The sequence below is a fragment of the Populus trichocarpa genome, chromosome 15 (genome assembly GCF_000002775.5).
Source record: "Populus trichocarpa isolate Nisqually-1 chromosome 15, P.trichocarpa_v4.1, whole genome shotgun sequence".
Lineage (NCBI taxonomy): Eukaryota > Viridiplantae > Streptophyta > Magnoliopsida > Malpighiales > Salicaceae > Populus > Populus trichocarpa.
In genome coordinates, this window is record NC_037299.2 from 210,865 (window position 1) to 234,970 (window position 24,106).

General features: G+C 37.0%; 5 protein-coding genes and 1 pseudogene across 9 annotated transcripts; 2 read left to right on the forward strand and 4 right to left on the reverse strand.

The window, feature by feature from the left end:
* Positions 1-355: 355 nt before the first annotated feature.
* On the reverse strand, positions 356-3,233 carry LOC7464476 (caffeic acid 3-O-methyltransferase 3). Its single transcript, XM_002321912.4, has 4 exons — positions 2,601-3,233; positions 1,503-1,813; positions 1,285-1,349; positions 356-924 (listed from the first exon to the last, which is right to left on the reverse strand). The coding sequence occupies exons 1-4, from the start codon at positions 3,014-3,016 to the stop codon at positions 622-624; spliced, it is 1,095 nt and encodes a 364-aa protein (XP_002321948.1). The 5' UTR covers positions 3,017-3,233; the 3' UTR covers positions 356-621.
* A 1,417-nt stretch (positions 3,234-4,650) lies between these two features.
* On the forward strand, positions 4,651-6,012 carry LOC7464494 (RPM1 interacting protein 13-like; annotated as a pseudogene).
* A 1,732-nt stretch (positions 6,013-7,744) lies between these two features.
* Positions 7,745-9,648, forward strand: LOC7464477 (nascent polypeptide-associated complex subunit alpha-like protein 2). Of its 3 annotated transcripts, none has more exons than XM_006374019.3 (4): positions 7,745-7,946; positions 8,030-8,132; positions 8,841-8,959; positions 9,079-9,648. In XM_006374019.3, the coding sequence occupies exons 1-4, from the start codon at positions 7,845-7,847 to the stop codon at positions 9,427-9,429; spliced, it is 675 nt and encodes a 224-aa protein (XP_006374081.1). In that variant the 5' UTR covers positions 7,745-7,844; the 3' UTR covers positions 9,430-9,648. The 3 variants fall into 3 exon arrangements, with proteins under 3 accessions (XP_006374081.1, XP_024442710.1, XP_002321358.1); XM_024586942.2 differs by having other exon boundaries at positions 7,755-7,901; XM_002321322.4 differs by having other exon boundaries at positions 7,765-7,946; positions 8,027-8,132.
* Positions 9,649-10,465: 817 nt separating this feature from the next.
* LOC7464478 (peroxidase 5) lies at positions 10,466-12,235 on the reverse strand. Its single transcript, XM_052447287.1, has 4 exons — positions 11,865-12,235; positions 11,433-11,624; positions 11,164-11,326; positions 10,466-11,079 (listed from the first exon to the last, which is right to left on the reverse strand). Exons 1-4 carry the CDS (start codon positions 12,084-12,086, stop codon positions 10,667-10,669), a joined length of 990 nt encoding a protein of 329 aa, XP_052303247.1. The 5' UTR covers positions 12,087-12,235; the 3' UTR covers positions 10,466-10,666.
* A 1,891-nt stretch (positions 12,236-14,126) lies between these two features.
* LOC18105479 (peroxidase 5) lies at positions 14,127-15,772 on the reverse strand. Its single transcript, XM_006374020.3, has 4 exons — positions 15,484-15,772; positions 15,063-15,254; positions 14,816-14,981; positions 14,127-14,705 (listed from the first exon to the last, which is right to left on the reverse strand). The coding sequence occupies exons 1-4, from the start codon at positions 15,703-15,705 to the stop codon at positions 14,293-14,295; spliced, it is 993 nt and encodes a 330-aa protein (XP_006374082.1). The 5' UTR covers positions 15,706-15,772; the 3' UTR covers positions 14,127-14,292.
* A 918-nt stretch (positions 15,773-16,690) lies between these two features.
* Positions 16,691-22,561, reverse strand: LOC7464495 (uncharacterized). Of its 3 annotated transcripts, none has more exons than XM_002321914.4 (6): positions 22,337-22,561; positions 21,458-22,142; positions 19,001-20,583; positions 18,445-18,579; positions 18,143-18,320; positions 16,691-18,023 (listed from the first exon to the last, which is right to left on the reverse strand). In XM_002321914.4, the coding sequence occupies exons 2-6, from the start codon at positions 22,101-22,103 to the stop codon at positions 16,855-16,857; spliced, it is 3,711 nt and encodes a 1,236-aa protein (XP_002321950.2). In that variant the 5' UTR covers positions 22,104-22,142; positions 22,337-22,561; the 3' UTR covers positions 16,691-16,854. The 3 variants fall into 3 exon arrangements, with proteins under 3 accessions (XP_002321950.2, XP_024442738.1, XP_024442739.1); XM_024586970.2 differs by having other exon boundaries at positions 16,691-18,053; positions 22,337-22,557; XM_024586971.2 differs by lacking the exons at positions 21,458-22,142; positions 22,337-22,561 and adding an exon at positions 20,654-21,379 and having other exon boundaries at positions 16,691-18,053.
* Between the last annotated feature and the right edge of the window lie 1,545 nt (positions 22,562-24,106).

A 24,106-nucleotide genomic window follows, 5' to 3' on the forward strand; every position in this document is an offset into this window, starting at 1 on the left:
GCATTCCTTTTTATCTTTATTGTTGGTTACAAAGCCTAGAAGAAAAACCTTTTCACATAATGGCTCGGATGAGAAATTGAGCATCTTTAATTTGTGTTGAAGAAGAAATAAATAAACATGCAGACAAGTTGTCGTTATTCGAATAAACAAAGATCGATCTGATTTGTTTGGAAGTCAGCGTCACTTTATTTTTTAATTATTATTTATTTTAATAAGCAAGAAAGAGTAACTGCTCCGTGTTTTAATTTCTAATTGAATACAAACATATAATATCAATATGAAAAGGCTGGCATAAGATCAAGAAGTAGTCATAAATTAAGGGCCCAGAAAAAAAGAAAAAGAAAAAAAGAAATGCTTCTTGTTAAGAACAATATTCATCATGATCTTGCAAGATAAAAGACGAGTTGCTTTCTTTTTCACTACAACCTCTATAAGAAATCTTCTTCATCATTGCATGAACAAGAGAGATCTTAGAGCTATGGAGGTAATTTGAAACAAGAAGCAGACAGGACACGATCTTATTTGTTTCATAAGAGATAACAAGCAATCACACCTTTCAAAGCCAGCAGGCAGACAACAACTCTCTTTTATGGAACTCAAAATAACTTGGACTTTTGAGCCTTAGGCCTGCTTGCGGAATTCAATCACGTACGTATTGAATGCACAGCACATCACTTCGAAACCCTTGAAGCCAGCTCCCCTGGCCAAGCCCTCAAATTCCTTTTCGGTCCTCTCTTTTCCTCCGGGGTTATGTGCCAGCATTATGGCATCAACGTGCATGACTCCCTTGGTGGCAAGACTTGTGTCAGGAGCCACAGGGAGAATGCATTCAACAAGGATCACTTTCCCGTTTTCCGGCAGCGCATCATAGCAGTTCTTCAAGAATCTTAAGCAGTGTTCATCGCTCCAATCATGACATATCCACTGTGAGAGCATATAAGCACCACCCCCATCAATAACACAAGTACTCAACGCGCATATATGGATTAGTTAAAATAATAAATTCAGTATTTTACTGAGATTGAAAGACTCTTGTCTAATTACCCAGCTCATTCTAGACATTTTATAGACTAGAAACTTGTTAAATTCGACGAACGAAGAGCTTCATGACAGTGGATCATGAATGTAGGGTCTGTTTGTTTGTGTGTACAGTCAACCACGCGGTTGTTAGCCCGTGATTAGATTAGATTAGATTAGATTAGATCCAACTAAAACACCATGGCATGGAATGGAATGAGGAAGGTGACTTCATAGTGGTTTCAATAAATAAATAAAAAAGCTCACCTTCATGAAAACAGCATCTGCTTTGGGCACACTAACAAACATGTCACCACCAACATTCTCCACACCTGCACCCATTATACATGATCTCAATCAGAACTCATAATTAAGCAATTACAGGCAAGTGGCGCATGCATGCATGCATTACTACACCCGGTACTGGCCATCCACCAAGATAATCTAAGTGTTGGCATTAGACATGAGACAATGTGAGTATATACCAGGGAAAGCTGGGGCATCCGCAATGACATGAGGCAAATCAAAGTTGATGCCCTTAATTGAAGGGTACTTGGAGACGATTGTGCTAAGCACAGCACCAGTCCCGCCACCAACATCCACCAAGGATGCGAGGCCTTCAAAGCCTTTGTAGGTCTCAAGAATCTTCTTCATGGCAATTTTAGAATGGTCAGACATTCCCTTGTTGAAAACCTTGTTGAATCTTGGATCCGTGCCATGATATTCAAATGCAGTCATTCCATAGGCCTTGTTAAATGGAATTCCTCCTTCAAGAATCGCGTCTTTCAAATGATACCTGTAGCACTAGCAGAACCAAGTCACATTATCTTCTTAGAGCACGTTTGGGAACGCGTATCAACCTGCGTTCTCAAAAAATTAGAAATTTTTTTTTTGTTAAAATTTAATATTGTTTGTATGTTTTAGATCGTTTTGATGTGCTGATGTCAAAAATAATTTTTAAAAAATGAAAAAACATCATTGACATGCATTTTGGCACGGAAAGTTATTTGAAAAACATCCGCAACCACACTGCCAAACAAGTTCTAAGAAGCACAATCTACCTAAACAATGATGAATCATTTAATTAATTCAATTATTTAATTATTCTATGGTAGGTGTGATATTTTTTTTTTGGTAACCTGGGATATCCGGGTCAGCTTACGCGCATCACAACTAATTCCCGGATCCACTGAACACCTTGCAAGCCCAGTAGACAGGTAAGATATCACGGGAATAACAAGAATGCACACTGAGGCTCGAACCCAGATGACAGAAGCAAGAAACCTTGCCTCTGCCGCTGGCCACAAGCCTCATTGCTGGTATGTGTGATATTAATAATTAAGATGGTGGAGTAGCATTAATGATAGCCTAAACTTGTAATTAAATTTTAAAATCAAATTCAGTATAATTCTTTCGATCGGTAAAGGGGGGTAAAGATTAAGACCTCTTGAAGAATGCGGTGAAGATTGCATTTTAATTTTATTTTTTTTGAAAATGAATAAAAAATAATGTTTTCCAAGCAAAAAGTAAAAAATTTAAAAAGCGCGGCAATACCAAATGGCACCGAGAGATAGAATACTTACCAACTTTCCATGAGGACCTTGTCCTGGTTCATGAGACAGAGAGGGCTAACAGAGACACCATCTTCATTCTTGGTCAAGAACTTACAAACAGAAGCAAGACCATAGAGTCTCTCAACTTTCCCATCAGGAAGATCTCTTAGAGAGCAAATAAGAATGGAGTAACTAGCCAGAAGGCGCAAGATACGATCTAACATGACAGGTGCATCAGGGTTTTTGGTAGGGAGATGAGAAGCTATATCGGATGGGGACAAGAGAGCACCAGGGCCAGCTTTAGCCATGATTTCAAGAAGGTCAAGTTCAATGGCTGTTTTGAGGACCATAGGTAGCACTGAAGAACTGATCAGTTGCATGGCAAAATTCGCTTCTTCATCTAATATCTGAGCTGGAGACATCTGAGTTTCACCTGTTGAACCCATCGTGATCAAGATTGATCGATTCTTTTAAGGGAACAGAGGGTTGAAGAAGGTGTAAGAGAAGAGAAGAAATGCTTTGGGAGGGTATGGGAACGCTAGGACAGGGGTGTACAGTATATATATATGGTGAAGTGGGGAAGTACTACTCAACCACCTTGTAGTTGGTGCCTACTCTCTTGTCATTGCCCTTAAGCAACCTCTGCCTAAAATGGCACAGTGCCTCCTCCTCCTCATCCTTATTCCTATTCTTATTCTTATTATAGTAGTAGTCGTCGTCTTCGATCGTGGCATCATCTTGACCAAGTATAAGTATAAAAAAGGTTAGGTCGGGAGGCTATTTGATATGGTGATCATCAAAGTAATTAAATGTTTTAAAATAAGGTCGTCGCTCTTTGCATCTCTATCAAACGCCAGCCATGTTGTTATTTGTCAGAACAACATGGCAGTATATTATAATTCCTAAGGATTCTCATTACAATATTTTCTTAAGAACAAGGTTGCTATCAATCAATCGAAAACCTACCTACCACATACATTCAATAATTAAGATCATGCTAGCTAGCTAGCTCCACGCACGTACCGCTTGAGGTAATTAAACAAACAAGCTGCTTCCATATTTTGTTAATCCAAAACCTAGAAGAATTCATATGACAAGTGGAGATTTCTGTCACTTATTCTACATTTATATCGTATAACACCCCAGCATGTAGCTCTGTTCTAATCACTTATTTTACAAGATTAATGGAAGCACGCCAACCCCCTGCATATATGTCTAATATTCTAAGATCGAGAGAGATAATGGTTTAATTATTACCTTCTATCGAGGGTGTGTTGTCCCAAGGTACGAAGTTGACTTTGTAGAAGGACTTGAACAACTTCGCATCATATTTGGTAGGTTTTGCTTTAATTATGAGATGCAATAAATTATGGTCTTAGGTGCGCATTTCAAGCTCTAATAACAGGTTTTGTGATGAAGTAGTGATTAAAAGGTAATTAGCAAAGCTTATGTCACGCCAAGCTGCCTGCATGCTTCTGCGGATATCATAGACCTTGGGTAGCATGATGGTCACCACACACTCGATACAAACTTATTCACCCATAAGTACCCCTGCACGACAATCCACATAACTCAATTATGACTCCGTGCATGACCCTCCAAGATTCTTAAAAATTCACTTCTTGTCTAGAAAGTTAGCCTTATTTTCATATTAATCCCTTGAGAGTTACTACCAGCCCTTTCCCCCCAATCCTTGAAGATTTTTCAAATATTCATTCCTAAAGTCCCATGACATTTCTAACTTAGCCCCCACGAGAGTTTGGGTAGCCCTTCACCCTCGATCTGACCAATCTCTCATCGTTAAAAAGAGAGAGAAGAGTGGTGGCATATGTAGTCTCATGGAGTTATATCAATACATCAAAAGTTGTATTCTTTCTTCTTCTTTTTTCTTACGTAAAAGTGAGATTTAAATAATTGTATAGTGCATGGGTTGCATGTTGAACAGATGAAGTTTATACATTGGAGGAAATAATTTCTGCGTATAGTGTCCTCTCGACGTACGAGTGCATAGATTCATCCTATGTGTCTCGGGCCTCTCGGCCATCAAAGCGCAGGGGCTCACCATCTATAGAATTAGGAAAGAACTTGGCTATTTTGCCCCATAAAATGATGGGCTACAATATTGCAATGTCACGAAAACATTTTCTGTCGAAAATTATGTTCCATGCGAGCCAGGATTTTGTTTTGTTTTGGACTTAACTTTGTAATAGATTAGGCCTTAAATCTCAACAACAAATACTTCCTCAGCCCAACAAAAACTTCTATGGCAATACGCGCCTTCTTTGAAAAGCAACGGTCTCTTTTCGTACAATATTCTAGTTTTTGAAATTTGAGTCTGCGTGCTCTGGATTAAAACTTGCTCGGTGTTGTACCAGACTACCAGTGTATTGATTATTGTCCTGGAAGGCAAATAGACAATCATGGAGGTTAAAGATTAATCAGCCGTAATTGAGATAACATCTTCACCGTCTCCAGATGGGACTCCCATCAGACCCATATTTTGTTTGAAGAAAACAAACACGGAAAACATTAGAAAGTTTGATGAGATTGAGGATTGCTTTATCCTTGATTTCGACCCTTCTGATATTGACACTTCTCTTCATCGTATCTCCACTCTCTCTGTCTCCTCCTTCACTGATGATGGTGGTGGTGTCGATGACCTCTCTGTTGTTGCTGAAAAAGGCCAGGTCTTTTTTTATTCTTTATTTTATTTTTGGCTAAGTAGGATATAGGGTTTTGCTTTTTTTGTTGTTGATAGGTTATAAAGTTTTGATCTTTATTGGATTTTTCTTTTTTTGCTGTATAGGTGGCTTGTAGAGATTATCCACACTCAAGGCATCTTTGTACTAAATACCCATTTGATAAAACCCCACATGAGAGCTATTGTGAACTGGTAAATTATTAATGAGGATTGTGTTTCGTTTTTGTTAGTTTTTAATTATGCTGATTTGATTTGATTGCAGTGTTATTGCTATGTTTGTGATTGTGCTGCTCCATGTAAGGACTGGAAGGATTCTAAATCAGCTCATTGCAGTGCTTCAGAGAAAGTTGGTGATTGGAAGGAACAAAGGAGGTTGAAGAGAAAGGAAGAGATCAAACTTCCAAAGTCATAGGCTTTCTGGTTTTGCTAGTGGTATCTGACACTTACATTGTAAAATCTGATCCTTTTGATGTCAATTAGTCAAATTCATGCTTAGAATTTGACGTGTTGCTGCTAGGTGTTAGTTGGCAGTATGTTGAATGCCGTAATTTAAAGATGCAAATGTGATACTATTGTCTGTAATTTTTTGCTAGAGGGTGGTAACGAAGTGGTCATAGGCCATATGCTATTCTAAATTCATTCTGTGATTGTCTTAACTTTTCTCTAAATTGCCTTAACCCTTACTCGTGTTTAGAGAGAGTGCATCATAGTACTTAATTGGAACCTTTTCAGTTTCTCATATTGTTTTGAGCTCCTTTTGCAGAAACTGAAGCTATTTTTTTTATGGATTATTCATGTTTGTCTTCTTGCTCTTCTTGATTCTTGAATGCGCTGATTGCCAAATTTGTATGATATGGTAAACCTTCATTTTACTTTTTGAAGCCTTTGCTGAATCATGTTTCCGTGTGAACTAGTGGGAATTAGGCTTTCTTTGTTTTATAGGGGGGTAGTTGATATATTTTGTTGTTCAGAATATCTGTTGTGGAACTTGGCCTTGAGGATGTTTGGATGGTGAGAGATTGAGTAATTCATGCCTTTCTTTGAAACCTTGGACCTCATGGCATCGCTGGTTAGGTTAGCAGTGTTTAGTAAAATTGAATGATGAACAAGTGCTGAATGGCAAGACTGAAATAACTGAAATCTGTGTTTTGCATTGTTGAAATGGGATGGTAAATTATTGAGCGTCTGGTATCTGGGAACAGAAGACAGCCAACAAAATTTTACCAGTGAAATCCATTTATCATGTAAGCTGCATTTGACTGATTCGGTTGCCATTTATTCTCTGCTGTTCATTCATCGCATTAGTTAGGAAAATTGATATCGGTCTATAATACCTGTGTCAACGGGGTAATTGTTTTCCTTCAACACCATCCACTTCAATCTGTTGTTGCATCTGCATCTTTTCATGCATAGTTTGTTGCAGCTGCAACTTGACTTGAGATATAATCATCATCTTATCGCTTCTGTCAATTTGGTACACAAAAGCCTGTCCATTATATTTTTCTCTGCAATTTTTACCTTGGATACTTCACCTCTAGGACTATATGACATTTGTTTGGACATGGTTATTATTGTAGTTTATATTACCCTTTTTTTCTGGAATGTGAGACACCACAGGAAGTATCCTATGCTAGCAGCAAACGTCTTACTCCTACCCTTCATGGTCTGGAAATGGCTGGTTCCAACTGATCATGGCAGTGCTGAACTAGTTAGCATGGAACCAAATTTATGAAGCTCTTGTAATGAAGTGACTCCACCGTGTTAGTCATATGATGTTCATTTTGCGCCCACCAACATTGTCATGTGCTCTGCATATGAATCTCAGTATAGTCAACATTTTCTATTCATTTTAAAGATAGAAATGCATCTGAGTTCTTAAGCTATCCTGAAAACTTAAAAGTAAATGAATATTAAGAAGTTAAGACTTAAAATCTTTTAGAATTAAAACATAATTGAGAATAAAAAGTTAACTATATGAAAGGTGGAGGTTTTTGAGTTGTTCGAAAGGTCATGAAGCGGTAAGAAACTGCTGATCTTGTCAAACACAAACCCACTTGGTATTAATATGTGTCGGACTCATGTAGGTGATTTCAAGTCCTCAACCATGGCTTAATTTCTATTAAAACAATGTTTGGAACTTGGTTTATTTTTTTAAAATTCAATTTTTTTATATAAAATATATATATATATTATGTTTTTAGATCGTTTTAATGTGTTAATGTCAAAAATAATTTTTTAAAAATAAAAAAAATATTATTTTAATATATTTTTAAATAAAAAACAATTTAAACTCAATACCTCATAAAAACATCAAAAGCATCATCATAAAAAGCATCATTATCTAATTTCTCTAAGAAATATATATAAATTTTTATTTTCACAAAATTTCTCTTCTTGTTGTGACAAATTAATTTAAAAATGGGCCAAAAGAAAAGGTCCATTTCTCTTTAGCCCATAGGAAGAGACCTCTATATCCCTACCTTCCTTACTCTTCACTCTCTCTGTCTCTCTCTCTCTCTCTCTCTCTCTCGTTATCCCAAAACACAAGTAAACTAGCAGCAGCAGCCAAAACCATGTCACCCGGTCCCGTCGTTGAGGCTGAACCCGCCGCCTTCTCCACCACCGAGGAGGTGAAGTCAACTGTGGAAGAGACTCTGCAAAAGAAGCCTCCTCAGGTTTTCTTTTGCTTATGTCTTTAATCTTGATAGTTAATTGTCTAGTATTTGTTAGTTTATTCTGTTTGTATATTCAAAAGCAGAACGAGGATGAGCCTGTTGTGGAGGACGTGAAAGAAGATGAGAAGGACGATGAGGATGAAGACGAGGATGATGAGGACGAGGACGATGATGATGACACCCCCGGTACTTCCTTTTCTCATTTCTCTTATTGGGTTCTTGTTTTATATTTCATTTGATACGTTTTTTTCCCGCAAGTAATTATTATTGATTTGTGAATCTGGGTTTTCTTTCTTGAATTTTTGTTTTCAGTCTTCAAGTTGCTTTAGTGAGTTTACTTTTTTTTTCTCTGCAAATGTTGTGTCTTTGATTCAATTCTTTGTTTGACGATTCATTGTTTGAGGAAAAAAAAAGAATTTTTCTGTTTATTTGGTTTGTGAGGTGACTGTAGCAAATAAATGGTTTAGTGTCTAATGCTTACATGCTTTTGGTTTATGAGAATTGGAAGTGTATTGAGTTTCTTTCAATTACTTATTTCGTATGTGAGAAAATCGACTTTTGAAATATGATGGAAGATATCTTTGTGGCCCAATACGTGAGAGTATTTGCTTGTCAAGTTATAATGCTTTTCCTGGGGTAACAATCCTTAAAGTTTCCATCTTTTCATGTTATTAGTGTCTTTTCTTAATTAAAGTGTTTTGTTTATCTAGTTGCATTACAGATCCATTTTGTCTGATTTTAAACGATAGCTTATGAGTTTGATCTCATATAGTCTTAGCCTTTTTATCCTAAGGTTCATTTTAAATATCGGTTTGGTTTCGTGAATGTTGTTTTTGTTTTAAATAGATGGCATTGTTCTGTTAAAGTTAATGATAGGAGTGCTGTGAGATGCAGGTGCTAATGGGAGTTCAAAGCAGAGCAGAAGTGAAAAGAAGAGTCGCAAGGCAATGTTGAAGCTTGGCATGAAACCTGTTACTGGTGTTAGCAGGGTCACTATCAAGAGGACCAAAAATGTATTATCTTGCTTTATTGTTAATACTATTACTACTACTACTATTACTTTTGTTCTTGAACTTTGGCTGCCTATGTGATTTTGTGCGAGTAACCAATTTTTTTTTCTTTGGCCTTTCAGATACTCTTTTTTATCTCAAAGCCAGATGTCTTCAAGAGCCCAAATTCTGAGACTTATGTCATATTCGGAGAGGCTAAGATAGAGGATTTGAGCTCTCAGCTGCAGACACAGGCTGCTCAGCAGTTTAGGATGCCAGACATGTCATCTATGTTACCAAAATCAGATGCTTCTACTGCAGCTGCTTCAGCACCACCAGAGGAAGAAGAGGAAGAAGTCGATGATACTGGGGTGGAGCCTAGGGACATTGATCTGGTTATGACACAGGCTGGGGTTTCTAGGACCAAGGCTGTCAAGGCTCTCCAGACAAACAATGGGGACATTGTCAGCGCTATCATGGAGCTTACTACTTAGGCTGGCTACCTGGTTACTCTCTTATTTTCAGTTTATGAGCTCTCAGAACATTTAATTAATGGTAGTCAGATTGGCTCGCCATCTCCCAGGAGAATTATCCATTGTGTCAAATTTGAGATTATTGCGGTCATTATGCAGGCTTTTTGTTTTGGTAGTAAGATCTCTTATTTGTTAGACGTGCAGATTGATATAATCAACAATAATAATTAGTTTAGAAAATCCTCTGTCAAAACCTTGCCCAATGTACAAGTGTCTTGGCACTTGTCCAAAACATCATTCTTCCAGACACTGTAACTCTTATCACCAAATGCTCATTCATGTGTCTAAACCTTATTTTCCATTTTACTTCTTCCAATCGTGCCATATTCCACTATGCATATATGCTATAGAGTATCTGATTATTAACATTACACGAGCCACTGGAGCTCAGTAAATTATACCAAGATAAAAGCTTCTGCTCTGGAGGAACATCACAGCAAGGCCCTCCAGTCTGCACAAAGAATTTAAACGTGTTGAAGTATGTTAGCAAAACTGATACCGTAGACGCTAACCAGAGCAAGCCTACTTACTATAGCATACTATCCCTTGCTGCAAATGCGAGTATGTCAGCATACGAATATTGAGCTTTTTGTATCATGAGCTCAATGTACTCAACCATCCTACAAGAATTTATATAAAATCCGTGTAGAAGCTGAGAACGAATATCTTGACAAAGAAAGACAAGAGCCCAGCTGCATACTGTACAAAAATTAAATTTGCTTCATGGAAATCATATTTCGTCACAATTTCTGACAAAAACGTGAAATTAAGCCATGTACATGGTGATCTTGTCTAATTATAGATGAAAAAACATTTTACTGATCAGTATCTCAAATGTATCGTTCATTCATTGCAAGATATCATTGAGAAGGCAAGTGGAAGTCCGTTTCATGAAAATTGGGCTTCATGTAGCGTGAATTGCATTATAGGAAGTTTATTTTATATTATTTAGGGTTTTATATAGTTTTTAAATAGGGATGCAAATAAAAAAAAAAAATGTCTAATAACTTCATCACATTTTATTTTGGAAACCTCTTACAGTATACTGATCATTTGTTGACTCAATTATTACAGAATACTAGTAAATAATTAAGATGTAAAGGCTTCATGTGACGAAGTATATAGCATTTGCTATAATTGCCAATTGACTTGAAGTCTTCAAGCTTCAATGAGTAGTCCAACAATTCACCTCCTAACTTTAGCTGTTGATCACCCTACAGTTTGCCCTAATCTCTCCTGTGTTACCAGTCAAAACTTCAATTTGGCCCATTTTTACCATTGCTGCAGCAAACTTTCTCTTCCAGCCTAAGGGACTCCTCGAATTCGAATTCACTTGACTTGCTGTTGCTGTGTTTGACAAGAGAGTTTGATCTGATGTGAACAAGCCTCGGTTTGCTAGGATATCTCTGTAGTAACTTACATCACTAATGGTTGGAGTAATAGTGTCCATTGGCACCACCAAGTTAGTATCTGTACTAGCTTGTGGGCACTTCTGCTTCAAACTGGCTGCATATGTGGCATCCAAGCTTGGGTCTTGGCTATTTGTTCCACTGAAGTTGTATAATCTATCTCTGAAGGAAGTGCAATGTGAACGACCGATGGTATGTCCTCCTGTTAACATGCAGTAATTAGTAAGTTGTTAATGATCTTGTCTTAGAAGAGTGAGATTGATTCGAGGTTAATTAATTATACTACCGGATAGTGTGACCATTTCTTCTTGTGATAAACCCTTCTTTGCAAAGTTTTGAGTGAGTTGATCAACATTTAAGGTGGGAGGAGGTAAGTCTGAAGTCTCTGCGACTAGCGAAACTGTGCCATCTCTTCTTCCAGCCGGAACATCATAGCTAATCCCTCCAGTCTGCACGAATAATGAAAGGGTTCAAGGTTGAAGCATGTCACATACCACTTCAGTTTCCTAAACAATCCACAAATGCTAAGCCAAATTAATTAACGTTTCTACTTACTAAATCAAAGCTATCCCTTGCTGCAAATGCCAGAATATCAGCACATGAAACGACTCCTCGACATTCGGCTTCTAGTTTAGCCCTTGCATCGTCGACGACTTCATAACCACGCAGACTAGGGTTGTTGGCAGGAGAGTCCTTTTCTGCTGTGTTTGATGAGGTGGAGTCGAGAAGCACAGAACCTTCACAACCCTACATTAGTAAAAAAGAAAGAAACACATCTAACCAGGTTAATAACCTTCGAACAAGCAAAAAAGTTTACATGCTTACACCGATTAAGGCAACCTAGGGTTGCCGTTGCAAAAACATGTTAATAATTACTTTAAGCTTTTTGGATCATGTTATGATTAATTTAAATGTGTCTGTCATGTGTTTTTTTGGCTAGAAAATAACTTTTCTCGAGTGTGTGCTAGCTAGCTTATGCTTACGTACCCTAACAAAACAGTCATGAAAGTGCATTCTCACAAGGCCAGCAGCTACACCTCTATCCTTGTTGATACCATCTCTAACAGCATTTCTAACAATCAACTCAGCCCTCCTGCATGAATTTCTATAAAACCCTACTTGAAGCTGAGATTGGACACTTTGACAAAACAAAACAGCCACCCAACAAATGACAGATAGCTGAGTTAGCTTCTTGGAACTCATCATCATTATCCCCACAACTTTACACTAGCTATATCCTCGAACCTGAATTGTTTACTTGAAAGCTATACCTATTTATAGTTGAAGAAAGGAAACGCTGTTCCACTTTCAAACACTTGAATGTGGAATAATGTTTGGTGCAAGTTGAGAAGCCACTACTGGACTGCAATTAATATATATGCTTATTCTTGAATGGCCAGCGTCGAGTAAGTAATGTCTGTTGTCCGGAAATAGAAGAAAGGACAAGTTGAATCGTTTTCATGGCATTTGGAATCATATATGATTGGATTTCAATTCAGCATCATGCAAAAGAATTATCAGGCAATCAGACAAAGAAACCTAATGATTTTGACTAATTGAGTGGGATAAATTCAGCTACAGTACTGAGGGAGGAAAATTCAGCAAGAGTCTATGTATGAGCATGTCTTAATTTGTCCTATTAAACCCACTTGTGCGAGGTGATTCCCCCCTCATTTGTCTATGTATGAGCATTCTATAAATAATAATAATAAGATGTAAGCTTTGGATGCCAACTTAGTCAAAATTAGATAACGATTTGATTACAATACTATCTCGAGATAGAAAAAACATGTTTCTCAGTACTCTCCATAACTCTTTCTGGAGATGGATGAGGCAGGAAAAGTAATAAAACGTGAACCTACCTAATGCCACTTGCGATCATTGTTTGCATGGAAGCCGACACTCCAAACCAAATTTGAGACTTGGTGTTCGAGATTAATAAAGTCACCTAATTCAAGGAGATTAATTTGTATAATATCATATCTGGCTTTCTTCAAGGATATTAAACTAGAAAACAAGGATTTTAGTCATCTATATAGTATGAAAATCTCATCTCTTTCTAGGAGGTGATTTTTCAAGGATAAAATTTAGTCTATAATGGTGTTGCCATCTCTGAGAGACAAGAATTTCAGCTGTTTATATAGCATGAGGGTCTCCTCTCTTTCTAAAAAGCGTATTTTCAAGAACAAAAACTCATGTCAGCTGAGACAACCATTCTTGAAAGGTTTATCGGTGTGCGGAGTAGAAATAGACACACATTGTCTCCATAATTTTTGTTTTGGAGACAATAACCAAATGTTTTTGAAATTTCCTTCCTTAATTAATTCTAAAACCAAAAAGTTGTATAAAAGGACGTTAAATACCAAACTTTCAAACAAGCACGCTGCCCACAAAGATTCCACATCTTGAATTTTCCTGCAATAATTAGGGCTACCGACATAAAAAAGTAAAAAAAAGGGCCCTGAATTAGTCCCACGGCTGTCAAAACTATATATGAGTGACTTGATTAAAGATATATATCAGCATTATTAAAGACATATAATCCTGTTTGAGATTCTTGTCCTGTGATTGCTTTATTAGATTGTACGTACTGCCCCATCAATGATGTGAAATTATTAATTATATATATGTGTGTGTGTGTGTGTGTTATATAGCAACAAAAGAAGTGTTTCCATCCAAATTTGTTTTGTAATTAAGGGGTAATCTTGTCTTGATTAGTGTGGGTTTGTTATGTAATGCAATTTTGGAGTTTTTTTTTTTGTAAAAAATATTAAAATAATTTTTTTTTAATTTTTTTTATTTTAATATCAACACATTAAAATCATTAAATTTTTTTTTAAAAACACTAATAAATAAATAGACATGCAACGGAGAGTAGTTTCTAAACCAAAAATAGCTTTAATTTGTAAGCAATAATATTTACCTTAGGCTTGGAAGGACAAGTCTACAATGAATTAGGAGATCTTTTTATAGCTAATTAGAAAATAAATCATGCATTATACATGCATGCACCGATCAATATCCAAGTCAAAGAACATATATCACTACGTACAAGCAAGCTTAATCCTTTTTTTAATTAATTAATTAATGGGATCGGAATCTTATTAATTCTTTGAGAATATTAATTAACCATCCATTAGTTTTATTATTTTTAGAATAGCAAATTTAATAAAAATAATATAAGAATCAAAACTATATGAATTTTATTTTTTTCGATTGTAAAGGAAAAATTGCTCGAACGTACGTAGATACCTTCAAGTAGGAGATGAGTGTCATTAATTTGAGCTTTTGAGAATCATAACATTAAGCACTGGAAACATATATTATTTTATTTATTTATTATTTTATTTAAAAAGTATCCCATTGACTTTAAGCTTGAAAGCAGATCAATAATTCAGCTCCCAACTCTGGCTAGCTAACTGTTGATGACCCTACAATCAGCCCGAATCTCTCCCGCATTCCCGGTCAAGACATCAAGTTTGCCCATCTTCTGCATGGCAGCTGCAAACTTTCTCTTCCAAAGCATGGAATTTCTTGCATTAATATTCACTTGAGTTGCAGTTGCTGCATTTGTCAAGAGAGTTTGGTCTGATGTGAACAAGCCTCGGTTTGCTAAGATATCGAGATAGTAGCCTGCATCAGTAGTGGCTGGACTACCAGGGTTCATTGGCACCACCAGGCTAGGATCTGTACTGCCTTGCGGACACATCTGCTTCAAACTTGTTGCATACGTAGCATCTAAGATTGGGTCCTGGCTCGTTGTTCCATTGAAGTTGTATAATCTGTTGCTGAAGGAAGTGCAATGTGATCGACCGATGGTGTGTCCTCCTGGATGTATATCATCACAGAGTTTATTATGATCATTCAGCAGTGTCGAGATTTAATTTGGTAAGAATTAATCTTGTTTTGACAGGATATAGTAAATATAGGTAAAGTACCAGAGAGGGTAACCATTTCTTCTTGTGAGAAACCCTTGTTTGCAAAATTTTGAGTGAGTTGGTCGACATTGAATGTGGGGGGAGGTAAGTTTGTTAAGACCTCTGAAGCTAGTGAAACTGTGCCATCTCTTCTTCCCGCAGGAACATCATAGCCAAAACCTCCAGTCTGCACAAAGAATTAAGGGTTATATATATACATGCATGCTGAAGCATGCGCGTTTAACACTTCATAAACAATTCTTCTTACTATCTCAATGCTATCTCTTGCTGCAAATGCGAGAATATCAGCACATGAGACAATTCCCTTGCATTCGGTCTCTAGTCTAGCCTTTGCATTGTCAATGACTTCAAAGCCTCGCAGACTAGGGTTGTTGGCAGGAGAGTCTTTTTCTGCTTTGTTTGAGGTAGTGGAGTCAAGGAGCACAGATGCATCACAGCCCTAAATGACCAAAAGGGTAACCAAGTTAGTGTCTAATCAAGCACTGTCATGAATTAGATCTAAAACCCACGCGCTATAGTGATATGAACTTAGTTAATTTTTTTCCTTTGAAATACTTCCAAGGTTCCTCTTTTTGCTTCTTTGAAGTAAAGAAGAAGAGATTATGTTTACTTGTTCACATCTCTGTCTCTCTCTACACACACACACACACACACACACACATACTTACCCTAACGAAACAATCATGAAAGTGCATTCTAACAAGACCAGCAGCCACTCCTCTATCCTTATTGAAACCATCTCTAACTGCACTTTTGACAATGAACTCAGCCATCTTGCATGAACTTCTATAAAACCCTACTTCAAGCTGAGAATGAACACTTTGATTACAGAACAGGAAAACAACAACCCAGCAAACTAGACATGGCCGACTTAGCTTCTTGGAACTCATTATGTGATGTTTATATCGCCCTAGCTAGCTCGAACTATATCTATCAATGATCTATGCATAAAACTACGTCTATATATAGTTGAAGAAATTAGGCATCGTAACATTTTATATTGATGCATGACGAATTATTCCATCCAATAAAATGTCCTATGCAATTTTCGGTGCCAGATGAGAAGGCACTAGCTAGGCTGGAATTTCCTGTTACATGATCAGCAATAGATTATGATACTCTTCCAAAAGTACAAGAAAAGACAAGTGGAGTCAGTTTCATGACATGTGGAATCGGATATGATTCCCATTATAATACAATCCACATGCAACAATTGCTCTGTCATTATAATCGTAAAGAAATCAATCTGGTTTGACTTGAGAGCAAGAAGAGCGAATTCAGCAAGAGTGGTTAAAGATTAGATAAAATATCATATCATAATCATACAGTTAATTAAGATTGTCCATGTGTGAGTAACTTGGAGGAGATAAGAACTTCCTCTATAATCTACTTTATGATTTCTTTGCGTGCAAGAAGGGGCCATGAGTCCTGACCAGTTCTAAATCGGTACAAAAACAATGATATTTGACAGAATTTGGATGCAATTGGCATTCTGTAAACAGTAGTCAAACTCCATGAGCAATCCATAACAGTTTTGATGAAGTTCCAGCGATACAGACCTGGTAGTGTTCTAAATTTCTGACAAAATCAAACTTGAACAGTCGATTTGGATTTTAGAATAGGAAAAGGAAATTGATGGTAAATTATAGGGGGGTCCCCTGAATTAGTCCCTCTGTTGTCTAAGTAATTGAGCGATTTGTTCAAAGGATTTATGCACTCAAGATGAAACTGAATACCCTTCCATCTGCACTCACTACTGGATCAAACGTCATACCACTTACCAGCTGAGAAATCTCAGTCTGCAACCAGGCAAAAACTAAACTTAGATGTTCAAGGTAAATTAGAAGATGAAACTGGAAAAAAGGCACACATACATTTACAAAATTCAAAGTCCATAAACTTTTCATACGATCAAAGAGCCATCAAACTCTCATTAAAGCAAAGCCAATGTAAAAATGTCTGGTCACACCATATATATGTTATTGGAAAACAGAGAGGATATTATTTGCAGATGAGGAAACATTGAGCATCCAACTTGTTCATAAATAACCCTGCCCTACAATCTCCTCCTTCAATACATGTTCCCAGTCTGATGAACAGCTATCATACCAACCAGCATGAGGTTGGTCTCCAAACCTATTGGTGAGGCTAGATTGGGTCTTGGCATCATCATTGACAAATAACCGGAATTCTTTCACAGTTGATTTGTCTTCAGCAGAGTCAGCAGGATAATTTCGGATGACAGGTTCCATATTTACATCCAAAATGCTGTCTTTCAATCCACCTTTACCCATTGGAACATCCCTTCTCAGACTGGTGTACCCATTATCAATGCTCTCTGGCTGATGCTCTTCCATTTCCAAGGAACTTGAACAGCCATCTCTGTGTTTCAAGATAAGCAATCTGGCCATAATAGCAGCTTCAATATCTTCTGCATGACTTGATGTGCTTGGCAAAGGAGAATCCTGCTTGGTTATATCTGGCTTTGTGCTATCTTTTGCTTCGACAGTCAATTTACCAACATTGCTCAGATTAGAAGAAACCTTGGAACTTGGCAATTTCTCCATGGCTGATATATTCACAGAATTACAGTTGTCAACCCGGCCTTCTAAAGTACGAAATCTGGCCATGACATCATCTGCATGGCTGCTCCTTCCTGCCATGGGGGAATCCTGGATGGTTATATGGGGCTTAGTACTATCTTTTGTGTCATATACCATTTTGTCAACCTTGTTCAGATCAGGAGAAACCTTAGAACTTGACAATTTCTCCATAGCTGAGGTATTCCCAGAACTAGAGTTGTCAACCCGGCATTTTAAGATATGAAATCTAGCTATAACATCATCTGCATGGCTGCTAACATCATCAGCATTACTGCTTGTTCCCGACATGTGAGAATCCTGGATGGATACATTGGGCTTAGTGCTATCTTTCGTGTCACATGCCAATTTGTCAACCAGGTTCAGATCAGGAGAAACCTTGGAACTTGATAATTTCTCCACAGCTGAAGTACTCATAGAATTTGAGTCATCAACTCGGCTTTTTAAGATATGAAATCTGGCCATGACATCATCTGAATGGCTGTTTCTGCTTAAGATAGATGAATCTAGAAAAGAAACATCTTGGACAGGGCTGCCCTTATCATCAGCAGGCAATATGTCAGATGAAACCTTGGGCCTTGAAAGATTCTCCAAGACCATAGATTTTTCTGGTACAACAGGGGCAGCAGAAGAAAAATCTAAGTAGAAAACACACAAGATTTTAGTAAGCACGTGTCTTTTTATTGAATAAATTAAAGTGACAATCAGAAATAGGTGATAGGTTTACCGTTTGCTTTTTGTGAGTGGCCTTTTTCCATCTCAATCTTCATTCGATTAAAGCGAGCCATATAATTAACAGAGCACAATGAAGCTTCTGCTTCAAGCCATAGATTCCTATACAGAAGAATTTGAGACTCGGATTCTTCTTCGATCGGAAAATTCTTGGCAAGAACCTTCTTTATAGCCTGCAAATCACGTTTTTGTACCAAAAAGTTTTAGTTTTCTTTTACTCTTTTTCATCCTTCATAGCAGAAATCATTTTAAGATTAGAATTTCTATAAAATAGATGTGACAGCAACAAAAGAATACCTGTGTCATGTTATCATCTTTGACTGTATCTGCAGCACACCTTGTGGAAGCCCAATTCGACAGTTTCTCCTTTCTCTTATCAGACGCAATTTTATGCTCCTCCTCATCCTCAAAATGCTGAAACTCAAGTTGGCCCTGAAATATAACAATTTCAACATACTCAAGGTCAATTCACATTTACAACCTAAAATTACATTATTCAGTGTAGTGATAAAACATCAAAACATGGACAAGCAAGATTGATGAGGGCATAAGATTATCACATAGATAATGCCTATTGGTTTAGTTTTTTTGAATGGACATCACAGATTCAATACCAGAAGTGAAAGGTGAGGGATTGGACCATCGAATGATCTTGCCACTACGAAAATCAGCTGATATCCATACATCACCCACCAATGAGAGGTCAATGTTTGTGTGTGATGGAAACTGGATTTTAAAGTTTCACCATTGCACCAAGCAGTGCCTTCAATTCATACCTTTTCCGAGCCCATAGCTTCTTCCAGTTCTATAAAAACCTAAGTTGTTGCATGAATTAAACAAAATAATGAAATACCTTGTAAAGATCAGATAACTTTCCATGAAATTGAGAAGTGGCTTGCTGAGGAATCAATGATTCTTGTGTTGAAATCTTCCTTTCCAAATTCTTCGATATACAGATATCAAGATTGTTGATCACATCTTTAAGAACATCAAAGTCTTCATCCTTCAGCTCACAAGTGTCATTCGAAGAGTAAAATAGGAGCAATTCTGCGAGGTTGTGCATTGTATCAACAAGTGTCCGTGCATGCATCTTTGACAATGATTCTTCACCCTGTGATTGGGTGTGCTGAGCAGGAGCATGTTCTGATGAAGGTGGCGAACATAAGACCTGTTCTATAGCATGGAATGGTACGTGAGATGAACAATCATCAGGGTCATCATTGATTTTCCTCCTAACATCTGCAACATAAGAATTTTTCTTTGATGGCCATTCACCGTCTTCAAGACTTCGCTGCTCAGTGTGCAGGGAGTTAAAATCAGAAAGGATACTTTCTTTCCTAGTTTCATCATCAATGACATCAGAAATTTGAGCTTCATGACAATAGCTTGGTATCCTTTGGTAGGGTCCATACTTCCCAGCATCATCAATTTCTTCTCTAAATAACACTTTAGCATCTAAAGGCCTCTTAAACAAAGAGACTTGTTGATGTTCCAGACTCTCATGATTGAGGGGCACAGAGATATTACTTTGTTTTTCAGGGCAGGCTTTTACAGCATCATTAGTAGCGGAAGGGAAGATTTGAGGGCCCTGAGGACTCAAGCCATTGCAAGCTTCTACCTTTTTTGGAATTAGTGGGTCCACAACCTCAGAAATTTCAAATGCAGATAGATGAGAAACTGGAGCACCTTTCCAGCATGGTGAGTCCACAGCAGGGTTGTAATGATCTAAACTTTCAGAAGTATTCTCTACAGAACCAATGGCTTCATGACCATCCATAGCCAAATTGAAGAAATCTAGATTTCTACGAAGAACTTTATTGTCCATTTTTGCTTTGAAAAGTTGATCGAAGAAATCCACAGAAATATTTTTGTTGCTTGGCAACTCATTGTTTTTAGAGGAAATTTCTGCCAAGTAATCATCATTTTGTTTCAGATGAAAATTAATTTGGCTAGAATCATAGAAAACTTTTCCTTCAGAGCTAATAAATGGATTAGGCTCTTGCACAGAAGAGGAATTATTGCCCTTCTCATCACCATCGCAACCAGTGTTCATATTTTTAAATGAATATGTATCTTGCCCTGGGGATCTAACAACAACCACAGGTGAAGGCTTTGTCACTGGCATACTATCATTTGGACTAGCATCACGCTTCCTTGAGGATTTTCCATATAAAATGACATCTGGCATTTGATTAATCGGAGAATTGACTACATTTGAGGATGGTACCTGAGGATAAGCTTGTGGTGCTACTGAAGGAAACACCAAAGGTGATGGTGTTGAATAACCCGCAGGCATGAACTTGGGTTTTTCACCAAGGAAAGCTTTATAATCCATCTGTCCTGTGCTTGCAGACTCAGTGTGCGTTTGCCTACCAACCACGTTGATTCCAAGGGAAGTTTCTTCACATTTGCTGATATCCTTGAATGCAGAAAACCCTGCAAGTAGAAGCAATTAAGGAAATGCTAGATAACTGGTAACTATCCTAGCTAAAAATGCTTATCTTACCATTTGTTTTCTGCTGGGTGCATACTTCAAAAACTGAACTTGTTGTGCAATTAGAGCCAAAATCATTCGATTAAGATATAATTACTCATAATTAAGGATGGCTCTGGTAGATGGTAAAGAAGAATCTCCTTAAAGACTTCCAATGACATAAGGGCAAAAAGTAACCCCAAGGATACAGATTATGGCTGAGTAAAAGGAATATATTCCAAACCTTATATCTGATATATTAAAAATTATGACAGTGTTATCTACATCCCTCGGTATCAAAAGGACTCTTCAATAAGGAATGGATAAGTTACAAAGAGGCTTATATGTAGACGCCTACCACTTGCCCAGCAGAGCAAGAGTGCCTTTAGAAAACAGTTTAGAAGAATAGATACAAAGAAGAGAGATGTGAATAAAATTACTCCGCAGTGAAAGAGAAAACATGACAAAATGCATCTCACTAATGAGTACGAATTTGAGAGAAAATCACATTTTCGTATTATGTTCATCTTTCTTATACTTTCTCAATGGGCATGGAAACAATAACCAAATGGCATGAAACAGAACAATTACAGCTTAATATAGAGCGTATGCTGTGCTAGACTATGGATAAAGACTTCAGAATAGCACTCATTCTAATGTGGAGATGCAACTACAGGAAAATAAATATCCAAGGTATATGGTATGACAAATAATAAGCACAGTAATTTATAAAGATGACAAAATCAATAATGAGTATGAATAGACAAGAACAAAATGCAAGGTACAAAGTAATTTTTTGAATTCTCAATAATAACAGTAATAATAAGACAAGGATACCTTGATTAATAAAATTCTCCTTCGCAGAAAAACCTCCATCAAGTTGCATTTTTTTGCTCTGATGCCAATCAGTAACTCCCTCCCACAAGCCACTCCACTGTGCAGGATGCTCTAAAACTACCAAGCTTTGACTATAATCATCACGAGAGGATCCATTAGATGTTCCAACATGAGAGGTAGACAATAATTCATAACCAGATTGGTTGGGGATCTTCAAGGAACCATCACTAGCAATTGCAGGTGAAACATACGATGACGGATAATATGGTTCAGCTTCAACAATGCTAGGATTACCTTGAACATACAAAACAGCATCAGTGGAAGCCGAAACAAGAGGGTGGCTCATAGATGGCATCTGGGTAGGCGAGGAGTATCCAAATGCAGGTGGGGAAGGCACGGAATCAAATTCCAGGTTTGGAATGGGAAAGAGATCAGGTCTTGAATTGGGAATGTGAGAGTTGGAGGTAACCCAATTGTGTAAGGAGGGATTCAAGCTAACAGGATAAGTGGTTTCAGTTAAATCCAAAAGGGATTTTGCTGCAGACCTGTCAACAGTGAAAGGTGGGGCTGAAGCTGATAAATTTGAAGAGGAAGATGATGATCCACCTCCATTATTATAACCATAAGAAACCCCATAATTCATCATCTCATTAAGCCTATATCTTTATGTTGTGTTAACAAACAACTGCATAAAATGATCAAAACCCACAAAAATCCATGTCAAATTAAGAATCTTTAAAGTGATAATCAGGACTAACAATCAAAAGAAATAACCATAATGATTAAGAACAAGAATCATGCAAAAAACAATCAATATACAATACAAATGATGAAGATCAATGAATAGGAAAGTCAAAAGGAAAAAAAAAGAGTTGTTACCGGAGAAGAAGACTGGTGCCAGAGAGCCGGGGAAAGAGATATGGCAGTGCTCTGTCTGCGAGTCTTCAAGTTGAAGGTTTTCAAGGCAACAAGTGTTATTTTACTGGTGCTTTGTATTGGATTTGATAAAATAGGCAGCAGTCCGCAAACTATGATTAGTATATGATGTCAGTACCTAAAGTATTGATTCTTGCAATCTTACCTAACAAACAATCAAGTCCCCACTGGAAAAATTGTATGAAATAATGTGATTTTGAGTGTTATCTGATTTTCATAATTGAATATCTAATCTTAAATTTTATTTAAATAGGCTTTCAACATTGAAATGTTTCCTCTAAAACCTAATTGAAAATCAAAAAATAATAATCAATATGTATATATATTATTTGTCTTAGGTTTTAATCAATTAAATAAAATTGGGGTGTAATTCTCCTTCTCTAGCTCTTGTCCTAGTTAACAAAATTGTTTGGTGTGCTAAAAAGAGGAAGCAACTAAAAGGTGTTGTATACATTTGGTTAATTTTAGTCTAAAAGTTAATTATTTATTTGGTTGTGTTTGTTTAATATCCGAAATATTTATAAAAAGGATTGAAACATTTTTAATTGTAAGAATAGAGATAGAGATATAAAAATAAATTTAATTTTAAAACAATTTTGAACTAAATTTTGTTTTTTTAAAATAAAAAAAATTGAGGAACACACATCATTATTTCAATTATCTTCGTCTTTTCTATTCGAAACATTAACCAAAAACTATATAATCTTATATCAAAACCAAATCCATTTTTCTAATTCAATGAAAACAAACTATTTATTTATAGAAAGACTAGGTGATAGTTTTTTTAATATGTTTCGATGGTTAGAAATTTGAACCAAGTTGGATAATAAATTTACATTTTGAAGTTGTTCATAAATGGAACCACACTTGGCTTTTTAATTTGTTGATGGATTGCATCTATCATTTGCAGCTAGTCATTGTGAAAAGCTTGAATCTTGCAAAAGGAGGAGCCCCACAAGGACAACACCAACACTCGCATAAATGTGCAGAGTATTGTCCATACTCTAGTGTGGGGACGCATCGGTGTTTTCAAAAGAGGTCATAATAAAATTTTCTGGGCCACAAATTAATTAATGCATAAACTACTGGAGCCTCTTAATTAAGTAAAGAAAACTACAAGAAAGATGGGGGGGGGGGGGGGGGGCTTGAATCTCATACATCAATGAATTAAACTCAGAACATGAACAAATGACGAAGAACAGGAGAGATAGGTAGGCATGAATCAGAAATAAACAATGAAAGAACAGGGGTCTTGATCATGAGTGGCAGCTGAAGAAGAAGAAGGCAAACGGGAATTCCTGAGACCTCGAAAACCATTAATGCTGCGTCTTGGTGGCATCAATCTCTCTGTAATTCTTGCCAGAGCCACCGCATATACTTCCAGTAGCTCCGCCATGATTGCCACCGTTATCATCTTCAATTCCTGTGTCTGTCTGTCTCTCTCTCCTGAATCTGCGACCAGTACTGCATATACGTGCTAATCAATTCTTGCCAGAGTAGGTAGCTATAGGTTTTATTGTTGTGAAATGTTGCTGTTCTTGTAAGTAAATATGTAGAAATATAAGTTGTTGAAGACTTGAAGAAAGGAGGGAACATGAAGCCAAATTTATAAACCAAAAGGCAGTGAGTGGGATATCTTTAAAAGAAGTCATATTCGACTCGAGTAGATTGCATTAACAATAAGTAAGTTATCACTTATTCATCAAGTTAAGA